Source organism: Centropristis striata, chromosome 18, assembly GCF_030273125.1.
Source record: "Centropristis striata isolate RG_2023a ecotype Rhode Island chromosome 18, C.striata_1.0, whole genome shotgun sequence".
NCBI lineage: Eukaryota > Metazoa > Chordata > Actinopteri > Perciformes > Serranidae > Centropristis > Centropristis striata.
The window spans coordinates 15,184,255-15,199,873 of record NC_081534.1 but is presented as its reverse complement, the minus strand read 5'-3'; the positions used below and the strand labels follow the sequence as shown (position 1 = coordinate 15,199,873).

At 40.2% G+C, this 15,619-nt stretch overlaps 1 protein-coding gene across 5 annotated transcripts in view; it reads left to right on the top strand.

Annotated features, from left to right (window-relative positions):
* LOC131990950 (disheveled-associated activator of morphogenesis 1-like) overlaps window positions 1-15,619 on the top strand; it is a 66,819-nt gene that overhangs the window by 32,828 nt on the left and 18,372 nt on the right. For all 5 annotated transcript variants that reach the window (XM_059356202.1, XM_059356205.1, XM_059356204.1 and 2 more), the window contains exons 2-10: window positions 923-1,215; window positions 4,866-4,955; window positions 10,800-10,871; window positions 11,700-11,794; window positions 12,951-13,284; window positions 13,381-13,491; window positions 13,635-13,738; window positions 13,974-14,040; window positions 14,136-14,253. In XM_059356202.1, the coding sequence (XP_059212185.1) occupies window positions 1,027-1,215; window positions 4,866-4,955; window positions 10,800-10,871; window positions 11,700-11,794; window positions 12,951-13,284; window positions 13,381-13,491; window positions 13,635-13,738; window positions 13,974-14,040; window positions 14,136-14,253 (1,180 nt within the window). In that variant the 5' untranslated portion in view covers window positions 923-1,026. The remainder of the gene's footprint in view (window positions 1-922; window positions 1,216-4,865; window positions 4,956-10,799; window positions 10,872-11,699; window positions 11,795-12,950; window positions 13,285-13,380; window positions 13,492-13,634; window positions 13,739-13,973; window positions 14,041-14,135; window positions 14,254-15,619) is intronic.

Genomic DNA, 15,619 nt, shown 5'->3' with positions numbered 1-15,619 from the left:
ATTGCACACATTTCTTACATTACTGGTAAAAATGCAGCAGCTGGAACCTTGTGTGTAATCTTGTCTATGAAGCCAGAGAGTCGGGAGGGAAAAGTGTGGTGTTGATGGTTATCGGGATGATTGAGTCAGTGTATGTTTGAGTTTGACGTGGACTCCATATGCTGTCATTTCAACACCATGCAGCACCTTATAATGACACATCATTGTGGAGGCTTGTTTTTCCTTTTTACTCACGATGACCAGGTCAGACTTCAAACCCACAAAAGGCCTCCCGCACCTCTCACCGTGGTCATTGTAAACACACCCCTCTAATCATTCCTCATTAGGTCTTTAGAGGAAAGCTGATGCTGAATAGGAAGGAAGAGGAGATGAAAAGACCTGAATACACTAATCCTGGAAAATTATGGTCTCCATTTCAAACGTCACACTCTCAGGGGGCCCTATTGTGTAAACAATATAATGAAATCTTTCAGGGCTTTCCCTTACCGACACAGGGCATTGTGCCTTTCCTTCAGAAATGATGACTTTACACCATTAACCATTACCAGGGCCACAGGGTTAGGTTGTAACTGTGGAAAACTCATAGCCTTCATAGATTTTGTGTCGTCCTGCTGCTAATGAGTAACAGTTCAACTAATGTCAACACATCAGAGCCTGTTTGTCCTTAGAGTGTTGCTGTGGGGCATCAGATTTCATCCAAAGGAGCTGAAAGTATTAATCTTTGTGTTTCATACCATTTAAATGGGCATGTCTTAGTATAATGGACCTATTGTTCACGTGTCTCTGAAGAAACTGCTTATGTTATTGATTTTTGCTGTAAATAGAACAAACATAAGTGGTGAAAGCTTCACTCGGCTGTGTGAGACCAGATTTGGTTTTGTGTTGAAAACTCAACGTGTCCCTCCCTTTTCTCTGTTCGCAGTACTCTCTGACGGAGGCCAAACTCTGAGGTGGAGGAGGCCGTAAAGAGGCCCTGAAGGAGCCTCCCACCCTCCCTACCTGACTGGACGGACGCATCGGACAGCCATGGCTCCCCGGAAACGTGGCGGTGGCGGCCGTGGCGGCCTCTCCTCCTTCATCTTCTGCTGTTTTAACAGCAACGATCACCCAGAGATCACCTACAGGCTCAGGGAGGACTTCGCCCTGCAGTCCATGGAGCCGTCACTGCCCATGCCCGGATATGATGAGCTGGATGGCATGTTCTCCGAGCTGGTGGTAAGACCTTATTCTGCTGTTTCATGTAGAGTAATTATAGAACTTCAAAATGAGCATTATATTCATGTTTTAAGTTTATTTTGACTGGTGTTATTTTATATTTTTCTCAAAGGAATACTTCACCCACAAAATGACCATTTATATATACATACTCACCTTATGTTAAATTCTTGTTGACACTTGTTTTTACATTTACATTTAGTCATTTAGCAGACGCTTTTATCCATAGCGACTTACAGGAAAAAAGGGGAACAATCAAGGTATAGTGCAATAAGAGCCATTAGTGCACTCCCCTTTTAGACTGCTGTTTCAAGCCGCAATAGTTAGAGTAATAGTTTTTATGAACGTCCCAGAGGTGTACTGTGGGGACCAAGTGATCCTGTCTCTATACCATCTTTGGAGGTGGTAACATAGGCGTTAAATTGGGAAGACTGTTCAAGACGGGATCAATGTGAACCCGTGGAGCCGTCAAGACGGAAAACTTGTGACGATACGTTTTTTGTTGATACGTTTTTTGTAGAGGCGGGAATCAGCAGAGACCCCACGATGCGATTTTATCCCAATACTTGAGTCACGATACAATATTATTGCAATTTTGAGCATTTTTTCGCAGTATGGGGAGTATTGAGATACAATATATTGCGGTTTAACTGTTTTAACTGTTTAACTTAGCTTGAGTCTGAAGAACCTCTACAGCAAGAAACAGCACGACGTGCAGTTCTTCAGGCATGATTGTTTTGAATGCACTCACCGCTGCCATCACCTATTGTTCATGTACATACAGCACTACACTGCAATGTGAATAGCCGCCCATATTTTGTCATTGTGGAATCAGTGTGAATGTCTTAAGGCGAATGGCGGCAGAGCAAGTTACGGCACTTTTTCGGAGGGGTGGGGTGCTGTTTAACAAGCGCAAAACTATATCAAACATCTCTTTACATACTCTTACACTGTGCTGTAGAATCCTAGTTTCATTTATCTTTTATTGTCATATGCTCACTACACTCCTTCAATGTCAGCAAAGCCCTTTTGTCTGTGTAGCTAAAGGATATCCTACGTAGTAGCCTATTCCTCTGAGCACATAAATGAGCCACATCATTGCAGTTTGTACCATGAGCATGACCATTTTACATAATCTTGAGTTAAACCCACATATACCCTCAGTTTTAAACCGCAGCTGATAAAGTCCTCAGAAATTTGCAGACAACTACATTGCCCAGCTGTGTTTGGAAATGATTTAGCTTTCTTCAAAATAACATTTGAGTCTTTTTCAAAGGTTTAGATTTGGCAAGAGACAGAAGACCTCAAATATTTGTGTGTATACAGTGTTTAACATCTAGAATAACACTCTTTATTAAACTCTTAAGATGTCTTTAAAATATGATCTTACCTCATTGTTTACGCTCTTACATTTGAAGACATTCCCAAACAAACTGTCACTTCCTCCCAGTTTACACTGTCTTGTGAGTAACGGGGCCAGACTGCTATTCTTCCTCTGTCTTATTGTCACTTCTAATTTGTCGTGCTCTTCTGTCTCTCCTGCCCCATTTTCCTCTCCCGTGGTTGCCACAGTAATCTAAGCATGACATTTTTGCACATCAATAGACCTCATTCAGGGACTCTTAATGTCTTGGCCTCCTCCATCTGCTAATTGCTTGTTTTTGTCTCCCGCCCTTTATGAAGACATAATTGAGTAAGTTGAGTGTGACGACAAGGAGGCTTTCAGTTGCTCTGTTTACCAAAAGAGAGCAGCCACGTGCTTTGCCCAGTATGAGCCACCATGTGCGTGCATAATCTGAACCTGCTTGCTGGTAAAAAAGACTCACGTTGTGGAATGAGTCGGGGCCCATCTGCTCTGTTACGATCAATTAAACCCGACCTTTGAACTTGACATTCATTGACAAAAGTTTTCCAAAAGCCTGTCGGTCAAAGTGAAGCTGCTTTTTTTCCCGTCCTACATTCAGAGAGATGACGCCACGCTCGCAATAAAAGCTCATACATTCAAATTAGTTGCATTTTTTCCATTCAGTGCTTGTTAGTATGTGTGTGGGTGCCTAATTCATAAGATCAATCAATAGTCCACACAACTGTTTTAGGATCACTGCACATATTGATTCACAAGGCTTGATGGCTTTAGCAAACACAACCGAAGACAGAATAAGCCATAAAACATTCCTCAATCAATCTGTTGGGTTAGCCACATTAATGTAATCCTCATCTGTTGCTTAAATGTATAATATGTAACCTTTCTGCCTTAACATCTCTTAAAATGACTCGCTCGTTTTTGTGTTTATATGGTCACAGATGTTTCCTACAATTTTCAATCTTTTCATCAAGTATTTGGTTGATAAAGGCGTCTTATCCGCATGTGTCAGGGTTGTGGCTATTATAAATGGACCATTGTCCAGTTTTAAGCCACATTTTTACAATACACTTTTTAGATATTTGTCATTTACAACTATATGTTTTCTCTGGTGAAGTAATGTTATCGACAGCTATTTATTCTGTGCGTCTGATTCATTTTCAGTTGATTCGGTTCTAAAAAGTAAATTTGATATGCAGAATATGGAACTGAATTGACTGAAAATGAGTCAGACTAACTTGCTGAGGGGAGGAGTAGACCTCTCCGGCTGCCGGTAAAAACTTCCTGAACGCTGAACACTGAATGAATCATAACCTGAATGACAGCAATAGTGGTGGAAAAAACAACTCCCATGAACACATGCTACTTCACTGCATCACTGAATTCCGTCTTTTGGTTTTGTTTTGATTGAGAGACCCCTAGTAGCAGAAAATACATATTATGCCTGTAAAATAGCAACTAAGAAGAAGTAAACCTGTGGTAAGACTCGTGTTCACACCATCTACTGTATCGTCCCCTCGATCTAAATTGCTTGAAACCCCTCTCATGACTTCCACCACCTTTACAAAAGCTCATTAAGCAAAATTGCCAGAGGATTTCTTCCGGAAATGAACTGAACTTTCTGCACAAATCTAACATTAACCGTTTTCCCCTGTTGTGATGTGAAATAATTGAATTGCTAATATCCAAACTCCAATTTAAATTTTCGTTTTATGCTCAAATTAAAACTTGCTGATACATTGTAATTGCATTCTCATAGTGTTCAAATGCTCTCTGGTATTTAGTCTCCCTGCAGCACCTTTGTGTGCCTCTGTGAAATATCTGTTATACGTTGTGACGCATGTTGTCTCCAGATGTTTGTTACCACATGTTGAGACAGACCACGCCTTATCTTTTCCTCCCCATTACTCACACGTCTAAAGCCTGCATGACATCTGATTTGATTCAGAGTCGTATTGAATGAGAGCACCCGTTGATATCCAGCTGATCACAATAAGATTTAGCACAAACTAATCTCGAACTGAGGGCAGGGCTCTGGTGCAACTAATGCTGGCACATGCTTTTTTTCGGGAGGGGGGGCGGGCAGAATTGATTTATGCAGATATTTCAAAATCTGCAGCATGATGATTTGATAGCTTGTGTGTGAAATGTGTTCTGAAATGATGCTTTTGAATATCCCTCATACAGTCATCAACAAAGGATTGTGGAGACATCATATTTCACATTTTTCCTCTTCCTTTGAACCCTCCTCACCAACGTATCTCCACCTTTTGTGCTTTTTCTGCAGGACGAGCTCGACCTCACAGAGAAACACAGAGAAGCCATGTTTGCTCTGCCTGCAGAGAAGAAATGGCAAATCTACTGCAGCAAAAAGAAGGTAAAAGACTCTCACTGTGCCTCAGCCTCCACAAGCTTGCTGAATAATATCTGCACATATCCTGCCAAGTTTGTGTAATGACCTCCCTCATTGATTTGTTGATACCCGAAGCTGCAAGATTTCTAAAACACAGACCACAAAACCTTGTATCACTGTAGTCCTCTGTTTACAGCAGCCATGAGTGTGTGTCTGTGTACTGCAGGTTTCCATCTTTTTTCAACCTGGACTCTTATTTTTCCAAGTTTTTGTGTAGAAGTAACTGATGGAGAAAGCAATTTTTTTTAATCGGGCCTGTGTTGAGATGGAGCAGCTGCAAAAAGTTGGCTGCCGTGTAATCACACAAAAATTATTTTAGGTAGATATTTCATGATCAGTCATGAATCAGTTGATATCCTGCAGCTACTGTACTACTGGTTTATCGGACGCCACAGTTCTTAAACCCAGAAGTAAGTTAGCATGTTAGCGCCCTGGGCTCTATCCTCTCAAATTCAATGAGGATTTCGAATGGGTTTTTGGTTATATTCCAGAAATAAGGGCTGTGGTTAACACAAGCTGAAGGGATGTTTGCGTTTTGTTGTATAACAAACTACATTAGTTAATACCTCCACTTTTTGTGGAGGTTTTCACGTGTCCTTTAAAAGGAGATTGCTAGCAAGTGACTAAATGAGACTACAGTGGTTGTCGGGGACATTAATTGTCCGGCGTGATGACCGCTCATACTAGTCCACCTAACAGCCTTTAGTCGTGCTAATCAGGTCAAAGATAAGGTTATTAAACAATTTATTAGGCCATGGTTTTGCTAGCTTGTCAAAACCACTGGTTAGCTTGTCGGAGACTGTCTGACGGTAGTGACGTTAAAGTCATGCAACCGTGGTGTAGTTAGCTAAAGCATAACGTTAGCTTTTTACTTCTGTTGGCTGCATTAATGCTTCAAACATAATAAAAGTGGTGTTCATTTATGAACATTATCCTGCTGAACAAAATGTGTAAGCATCAGAAACGTGTGTTTGCCACAGAGCTTATTTTCTGCAGTGATCCTAAATCCAATGTAAAAATCCCATAGGCGAATTCTTAGTAGACACCATGGAGATGCTAACTTCCATATTGGCCTACAAAAACACATAATTCCGTTTGCTCTCTATTGAGTTGTTGTTTTGGGCTAGCTGTCACGCTTTTATGTTTGCTGATGTCAGCTCAACGCAATAACTTTAGCTAACCACCTCTACACTCTTGGAAACCCCATTTTTCTTTAGCTGCTCTTTGCCTGGCAGCAGTCGTTTTGATCAAAATGGTCACTGAAGATCTGATGATCTGCAAAACGCAGTCTGCTGATGGGAGTATTAGGATCCCTTTTCGAACACAACTAGCAAAAACTTCAGCCTGTCTGTATCCAACAAAAATAGTCTATGAGAGCTTCATGAAGTGTTGCTCATTTTGTTGGCACAATTCGAACACTTTCTGTATTCAAACACAACAAACTCTTCCCAGCACGCCTCTTTCCAGCTCTCCAACTGTATGTCTGTCCATGGCTACTATGCGCTCACTCAACACTGGACCAGTTTCAAAAATGGATGTCCCCATTAGTCAGTTAGACACAAAAACATGGGAAAAAGGTCCAGGTGGAAAAAAATACCAAAGTTCCTGCCTATAACATGAAAATACACACATTTAGTAGCATTCTTTCAAACTAAACTGCCTATAATGTACTGTAATGTAAGAGATACTGTTTCTTAAACATAATATAATACGCAGAGAATTACCTAAACATTTCAAAGGCACCACTCCAGTTCCACAGAGAGTACTTTCTAACAACTTTATTCCCCAGTCTGCTATGTTTCCCTCCAATTACAGTCACTTTCCTTATCACCACATAATAAGTCTCTCCTGCCTCTTCAATGCTCCAACATGAATAACTCACCGTAAGTGGATATTACACAAGGTGGCTATAAAAATAGTGATATGTAGAGGGAGTAACACAAATGCTAAATTCAGCCTGTTCCATTAGATAATCCACTGACAGAGGAGGCACTGTCAGGAATTATAAAGTACTGAAATATATTGCATGACTGAATTCAAAAGTATCTTGTGACTCCAGAGAATATATTTTCTCCAAGACTATATGTCCCTTGTCTCATTGTTTGATGGTCCTCACCATGATTTTTTAATCGTGCCGTTTCTCTTTTTAGATAATACACCTGTCCCATCAAAGCCTTCATGTAGCCATAACATACTCCACCACTCTGTGACCGTGTCATATTTCATTATGTCTCGACTTCTTGATAAAAGGACAGTCAGCTGTTCCTCCTCTCCCTGTATATTAAGTCCTCTCCTGCATGCAGGAAAACACAGACGTCCGGTCTAGTTTAGATCAACTCGAGTTCAACGTGTATGCGCGTGTTCCTCAGGGCCATAGGTGCCAGTGTGTAGGATATCCTGTCATGACTGATATGCAGGCATTGCATACTTTTCCTACATCCGGTTACAAACTGGAGGTGACGAGTGTGGGGATTAAGTGTGATGGATGGTTTGCATGTCAGTGTACAATACAGGCCCTCAGAAAACAGCTGCAGAAACCCATCAAGCATACAAAGAAGTGCACTGGTTGTGATCATGCTAGTCACATATAGGGGTGAAGATTTTTTAATGTAGTTTGAAAAAGTCAAAATATGGAATATTCTGTGCTTTTCTTGTTTATCCTTTCAAGGGTGTTAAATTGATCCCTAGGAGTTTAACGTTGTATGAGGTACTTGTCTATAGTCAGTGTATTATCTACCGTAGGCTGAAGTCAACACGCCCCCAGTTTGGAGAAACAGGCAGGAGAACAGGCACAAAAGCTGAGCAATGTTCTACTGTGGACGGGGGCAGCAGTGAAACACTTATTTTAGCCAGTTAAAAAAATAGCTGTCCAACAGCCCTTTGCGAATGGAAACTGAAGCCGTTTTGTCCCTCTGTGCTCCCTTCAGAACCACCAATTGAGAAATTGAGTCACTTAACTTAGCCAAACACAGGAGTTTCAGGTCTACTTGTGTCGATTTGTGTTTTGAAGGGTTAGTTCAGCTCTACCTCTCTCCATCCGTCTGTCTAAGTGGGCAGCTCATCTCCGAGGCAGATCATTGAATTAGCAAAAAAATCCCCCAAAAAAGGATGGGAAATTGATTTGTATTCAGCCAAACACCGATAGCCAATACATTTGTCCAACTGCCCAACCCTAATATTGATGTCTTTAGCTGACTCAGTGGTTCTTAACCTTTTATGAGTCACAACCCCCAAGAATAATGAGGTTGGTGTTTGTGACTCCCAACAACAACAAGAGAGGACTGCAAACCAGCAAAAACCTGCATACCTTTAGTGCTTATTGTGAATGCTCTGATCAATACATGTAAATAAATGATGCTTTAATTATGATGAGAGTTTTGTTTAGTTTTAACAGGTAGCACCTAGGCATCATCTAATGCAGATTGATGTGCATTTTTTAAACATCCCTTGACTTTTTCTCACTTAAACTGACCTGCTGGAACAGCAGCCTCTCTGTTTGGTTGCAGATCCTCCTGTTTTACAATATATATGAATATAAGGAATTAAAGCAAGCAAACTCGCACGTAAAACCATTCTCAGTCTAAAATATGCAATTTCTTTCTCTGGCACCATCCCAACCTGACCAACCCACAATTAGTACCAGTGATCTAATGCTCAGGGAGAATGTAAATAAATATATTTACCAAAAAACTAAACTGTTTCTTTAAAGATCAATGTGTATGTGCCCACAATGTGCATATATGTCGACAACTCATTTAAATGCAGAAATGCATATGGCCCAATAGGCTACATCTCTCTGTTAAAGTATTGATGCCTGCATGACTTTAGCAACACACAGCAACAAGCTGAAAGATGGTAGTGGGAATGGAAACAGCACGGTCTACGCTCCCGTTTCTACTGTGTCCCAATTATTGGCCTCATTAAGAGTAGTCTCAGGGCCCAAGGTAGCCTCACAAGGCGTTTTGAAAATAAACCCCAAATGTTGCTCTGCCTCTGTCCAGTTATCCAGAGATCACACAGGGTTGTTTCAGTGCTGTGTGAAGGTGGAAACAGATCTTTATGTGTAGCATCGACCTGCAGAAGGGGGGAGGAAGCAGTGACAGAAAGGCATCAATACTGCTGACTCGGCAACAGCAGGCTCTGGCCCCGGCCCAGACAGATACAAACTCATCTGAGCTCAGAGGAAGGGTGTGTGTGTGGAGAAAAGAGGCAAAGGAAGCGGTCCGGTGTCCAATGCAAACAGGAAGGCTTCACTTCCACAGGTGCAGCTTTTGTGTGTCTGACAGGGGGAATGATAAGGAGGAAGGTGGGGTCATTATCAGGGCGCCCTGAGCCCACGAGTGATGAGGGTGCTCTTTTTCGCCAGTGGTTTCTTGGCTTCAGGAGGCGGGCTGGGCCCGGAGGAGATAAGCAGCAAAGCTCGGACTGTTTGGCTTGGCCTGGCACCTGAGCCGATGAAATCATGCTGCAGAGAATCAATCTTCTTCCTCCTTCTTGTCAGCTCTCTACAAGGCTACATCATCTGCCAAGAGCCCGATTCACTGATCTGGTTGTTAGCAGAGATTTTGCAGTTCGTTCTCAAATTTCATCCAACAAAAATTTGTGTTTTGTTTTTTTTTGAGAGGACAGAGCTATAACTTCACTTCTCTTTCAAGGAGACTCTAAATAACGGAGATTGATTCCTGTTTCCTAATGTGCCTTTGATCTTCACTTTCTCAAATGTGGAAAAAATAAAACTTGGACCAGAAAAACTCCCCACGTTTCTCTCTCTCATCATGACCCTAAATAAACCGGAGACGTGTCAGTGTTTGAAGAGTGCTGACTTCCGATATGAAAGATGAACTCTTTTAGATGCATCTGCTCCACTAATGGACTGAACTTGTTCCAGCGCCCGCCTGGTCAAGCTGGCAGCGGACGTGAGTGGAACAGCAGGATCAGACCTTCCCGTCACTGCATGATCCCCGCAGACCAGCCAAGGCTTGCAGTTTCTGTCAGAGCGGCCAAGTCTCTGCAGGCCGCTTTATTAACTGACGCCCAATTAGTTTCTAATGGTCACAGCTCGCTTGTGCTTAATGGAGCAAGAGTTAAAATGAAAGCCCGGGGCTCTTTTATGTACAAGCCAAGTTCACGGTCAAGTCATTTTCTCCTCAGCATTTTTCTCTTGACTTAGAAAATTAAATCATCTCAGAAATGTCTCGCAGTTCCTTTTTATACAAACGTGCCTGTCAGGAGATTAATCTCAGCAGAAGTCAGGCCATGTCCTTAATCCACAGTTTTAACATTCATTTGCTAATCTCAAGATTTTCTCAAGCAGCTGTGCTCTCTTTTCTGCAGTTCTCACCAGCTCCTAAAACTCAGTGAAGCTTGATGATAAAAGTGGGCTGGATATCTGTGTCGCCCTACTTTGAGTTCCTGCTCCATTTCTGGCTTTTGGCTATTTATGCTCCGGACCTTCTGTTCCCCGTGTGTTTGTTGGTGTTTGTATATTCCGTGTCTTACAAAGCAAATTGATCCGGAAAATGATGGAATTAAAGTTCTCCATCTGTTCTGCAGTTGGACTTTGGTGCATTCAAACATGTGAAATCAACTAAATAACAACTTGTCCCCTCATTTGACTTCAACATCACGCTCTTGTGTAACATTTTTAAATCCCAGTTGTTCCCAGTTCATAAACCAACAACATCTTTTTCTGATTCACTTATCTCATATTCTGTTTTTCTCTTTATCATTGTGTGACATTCCTCTAAATCAGTGCCTATGTGTATCACTGCACAGCATCATAACTCTGTTATTCTGTTTTTTTTCCAGGAACAAGAAGAAAACAAAAGTGCAACTAGTTGGCCAGAATACTACATTGATCAGATCAATTCAATGGCAGCTGTAAGTAATAACATAAACTGTATTTTTTTATTCTTTTGTACATAAAAATCATCACAATATAATGCTGGAAGAACGACTCAACATCTGTTTCCTTATCCGCTTCAAAACCCTCTGAGACAAATGTGTGATTCTGGGCTCTATAAATAAAACTTTTTATGACTTTTACCGAAATTAAAGTAGAAGTGAGCCAGAAATTAAAAATATTTTTAATAAATACTCTGGCAATACATCAATGTGACCCTGTACATCTCTGCAAATCAATAAAGTTAGCCTTATTTTGGCTGAGAATTGCACTTCAGTCCACAGATGGGAATAATTAATTGACGATCGATTAATGGTCTTTAAGAATTTGGTCGATCACACGGAATTTTTAATCAATCTGTGTATTTTTTTAATTTCAATTTTATCTCTGACTGCCTATCAGTACTCACTGAACTGAAACAAGCATTCAGTTCTGCGGCCGTACATCAATAAGTTAATGAGCTGAGAATTAAGTTGGATAAAGCTAAAGTTTGCAAACTGAAAGTTGCAATAACAATTATAAAACACACACAAACACAAAAGTATTAATGAACTCCTTGACGTTATCTTTACAGTATCACATCACTTGAGTTAGCTTTACGATCGACAGGAAATCTCTTTTAGTCCTTTCAAAATAAAAGCGTCCGTTAACAATAAAAGGCTTTTGCATAGTACTGTATATAACTTTTATTTTGCCCATGTATGCACATGGCGGTTAACATTAACATTAACATAGATGCTCGAGTTGGCAGGTTTCTTCCAAACGCCCTACTTCAGACTCATGTTTTTGCATCTTTTGTCCAACAGAGAACGACGCTCCTCGCTCTGGAGAAAGAAGACGAGGAAGAGAGGAACAAAACCATCGAGAGCTTGAAGACCGCTCTGAGGACACAACCTATGAGGTGGATGAATGCTGCCTTCATCTCGCTCTGTCCCGTCTTTCTTTTAATCTCCTCTCTGTCATTTTTTGTATAATGTCATCCTTCATCACATCTCCTTTCATTTAACCTTCTGTCACCTTGTCCTTCACTCCTTTCAGTTCCTCACAACAGAATGTAAATGAGTCCTTTAAGAAGCAAACACCCATAAAGGTCACCGCAGTGTTGCTTAAAGACTTTTCATTGACGTGAATTTGCATTAAAGCTTTTCCATTTCAGGAACACAAGCTTTTCACTGCACTTTAAATGCTAATGTTATGAGTTACTTATTACGTTTACTGAGATTGATTCAGGTACCTACAGATTTACTCTGGGACATTAGTACATTAGGTTGTATATTTTAATCAAAGAAATAATATATAACTTTTTTGCATGATTATGTCTGTTATATTAACTATAAAAATTTCACTGGATGAAGGATTTTAGTCAGCAGACGTCTTGCTCTTAAGTTATCAGAGAAATACCCCAAACAGCATCAGAAAAACCCAGATTTTTCACATGACTCCCATTATCACCTTACAACGTCATCAAATCTGTTTGTTTTTTTTTGCTACTGTATTGATTGAGAGATCCGCAGCAGTAGAAAATGAAATATTGTGGCAAATTTATGGAATTGTTTGGATGATGAGATTAAACAGAATAAAACTATAAATAATTTAAACATTTTTTTTTTTTTTTTTAAACAAATGCTTGGAAAATATAGTAGTATGGAACAGTAAAGATGTTCTGGGATATTTTTTTTACTTTTTAATTTAATTTAATTTTTGATTAGGTTGTTGTGTATAAAATGTAAAATTGACTGATTAATATATAGTTGATTAGAAATATAAATATTCCAGGTGAATCTATGTTAATAGTAGTATTTAAGCATAATAACTGAAGCAAATAGGAAACAATAAGACATGAGATGTACATTTCATTTCAACGTTTTGGGTATTTGTTAATTTTGTATGTTTTTTTTTAAATTATTATTATTTTTGCCTTTTTTGTATTGTGTCATGTCGGAAATAAAATTATATAAATTAAATAAATAAATAGTGTATTTAAAAGTTGTCTTCCCACACTCAGGATCAAGTTGTCACTGATGTACTAATATTTCTCTGTCTCGCTCTCCTCTCAGGTTCGTGACTCGCTTCATCGACCTGGACGGCCTGACGTGTGTCCTGAACTTCCTGAAGAGCATGGACTACGAGACCACAGAATCGCAGATCCACACGTCTCTGATCGGCTGCATCAAAGCTCTGATGAACAACTCGCAGGGCCGCGCCCACGTCCTCTCTCACACCGAGAGCATCAACATCATCGCTCAGAGCCTGGCCACCGAGAACATCAAGACCAAGGTGGCGGTGCTGGAGATAATGGGTGCCGTGTGCCTGGTGCCCGGCGGACACAAAAAAATCCTGGAGGCCATGCTGCACTACCAACGCTTCGCCTGCGAGAGGACAAGATTTCAGGTGAGTCAGTAAATCTTTCGTAGATAGATGAAGTCGTTTTAAAAGCAATTCTGTGTGAAGATACTTAATGCAATGTAATGACCTGTCGTCCTGCAGACTCTTATTAACGATCTCGACCGGAGTACAGGGAGATACAGAGATGAGGTCAACCTGAAAACAGCCATCATGTCCTTTATAAACGCTGTGCTGAGTCAAGGTGCTGGAGAGGTAAATGATATACTATTAGACAGTTTTTATGCTTCATTTCACACTGGAAGGTCATTATGTCCCTTGGCCACTCATTCAAGAGACTCTTTAAATCATAGTTTGCACCCTTTTTTCTGCTAATTCATGTTTTCATTCCAATACAGACAAGTGTGGAATTCCGTATTCACCTACGATATGAGTTCCTCATGTTGGGGATCCAACCTGTGATCGACAAGCTGCGCTCTCATGAAAACTCCACATTAGACAGGTGAGCTGGAACAGAAATAAATGTAATGTCTCAAGCTGCTCTAGACGGGTACCGAATAAAGAAATAAGTGAACAAATCCATAAAACTTTTCAGTCATCCATAAAAACTCTTGATTCTCACACAGTAGACAATAAAAACTGTATTTCATCAATAATTTCCAGTAAGATTCTGGTAACTAAAAGCTAAAGTATTTCATTTGAAGGCCGTCTCTCTAATCCACTGTTTCTCTCCTCAGGCATTTGGACTACTTTGAGATGCTGCGGAACGAGGATGAGCTGGCTCTGTCAAAACGTTTTGAGTCGGTAAGGAGAAAAATAAAATCCTGACTTACTCTTGAAATATTTGTGACTAGCTGGAAATATTTACAGGGCTATTTTTTTCTCTTCTTCTCCTGCAGGTACATATAGACACCAAAAGTGCCACCCAAGTTTTTGATCTCATCCGCAAGAAGATAAACCACACTGATGCACACCCGCACTTTATGTCTGTCCTGCATCACTGTCTCCTCATGCCACGTGAGTGTTTCTTCCAATGAATCATTACTGGGCTGCCAACTTTGTGACAGCATTTGGACAAATACTGTCACAAAGAAATACAGTTTGCAAATCTCTTTTGCTGGAAAATGGGATTAGTTTAAAATCCTGGAATATAATGAGGCTCCAAACGAGGTAGCAGTATTACTCCCACAACACACACAGTGCATCTGTACCTTCTGGTTTCGAGCCAGAAAGATAAGGATGTTGACTTTGTGCAGATTAGTCAGTCCAGAAATTGGATAAGCACATTCCCAGCCAACTGAATACTCTCCTCTCTCAAAGTCAGACACTGTTGCTGGCTAATATTAATGTTTTGTTACCCTAATTTTCTGCAAAAGAAATTCATCAAGTCTGATAACAATTCTCCACATTTCCTTCGTCGTTCGACTTGAAAATAAAGCCTCTAAACCACTGCAGCAGCCTTTAATACTCACCTCTAACGGGCTTTTTAATGAGACCCCCCCCCCCCCCCCCCCCCCCCCCCCCCCCTCTCCCCCGCCCCTCGCTCACTTTCCAGAGGCTTTGAGAGTCTAATTACCACTTGAGCTGCAAATACAAGTGTTACGGTCATACAGGAGAGCTAATAAAGTGCATGCTTGTGCTGGTACTTCAATAAAAAGGAAGGAATTAAGATGGTATCACTGAATATGATGTGATGCATTGAACATTTTATCCTGGTAAAGAGAGATAAAGAGAGATCACATAATATACTGTGAGTAGAGGCCTACAGAAAATTACTCGATAGCCAATATGGTGGCTGATAATTTTTATTGCTGGAATGAAAATAGACCTTTTTTATGTGGATTGTGCTCCTATTTTTTTTTTTTTTAAACCTCTGCAAATGTACCCATAGAGCTACGTTCTCAAGCATAAACATCTATTAGATACTATTTAACATTGTTGTAACATATACATTATACAAACAATGTGTTCCATTGTCAGCCAATTCTATAAATAATAACTGAGAAAATAAAGAATAAATAGGAATAAAATAAATAGCTAAATAAAAATCATTAAGTCAAGTCAATATTATTTAAATTACCCAAAATCACAAATCGCAGATTTGCCTCAAAGGGCTTTACAGATTGTACATGGTACAACACGCTCTGTCCTTAGACCCTCACATCAGCCAGGGAAAAACTCCTAAAAAAAACAAAAACCCCATTACTGTTCAGTTTCAGTCAACTGCTGACTATTAAAATATTACTGATAATGATAATAATAATAATAATAATACTAATAGCACCATTTCTAAATCACACCAAGAAGCCTTTTCTGCATTATATAATAAAAAAGTTGTTAAAAAAAGTAAAAAAAAGTTTTCATAACGGCACATATTGGACAG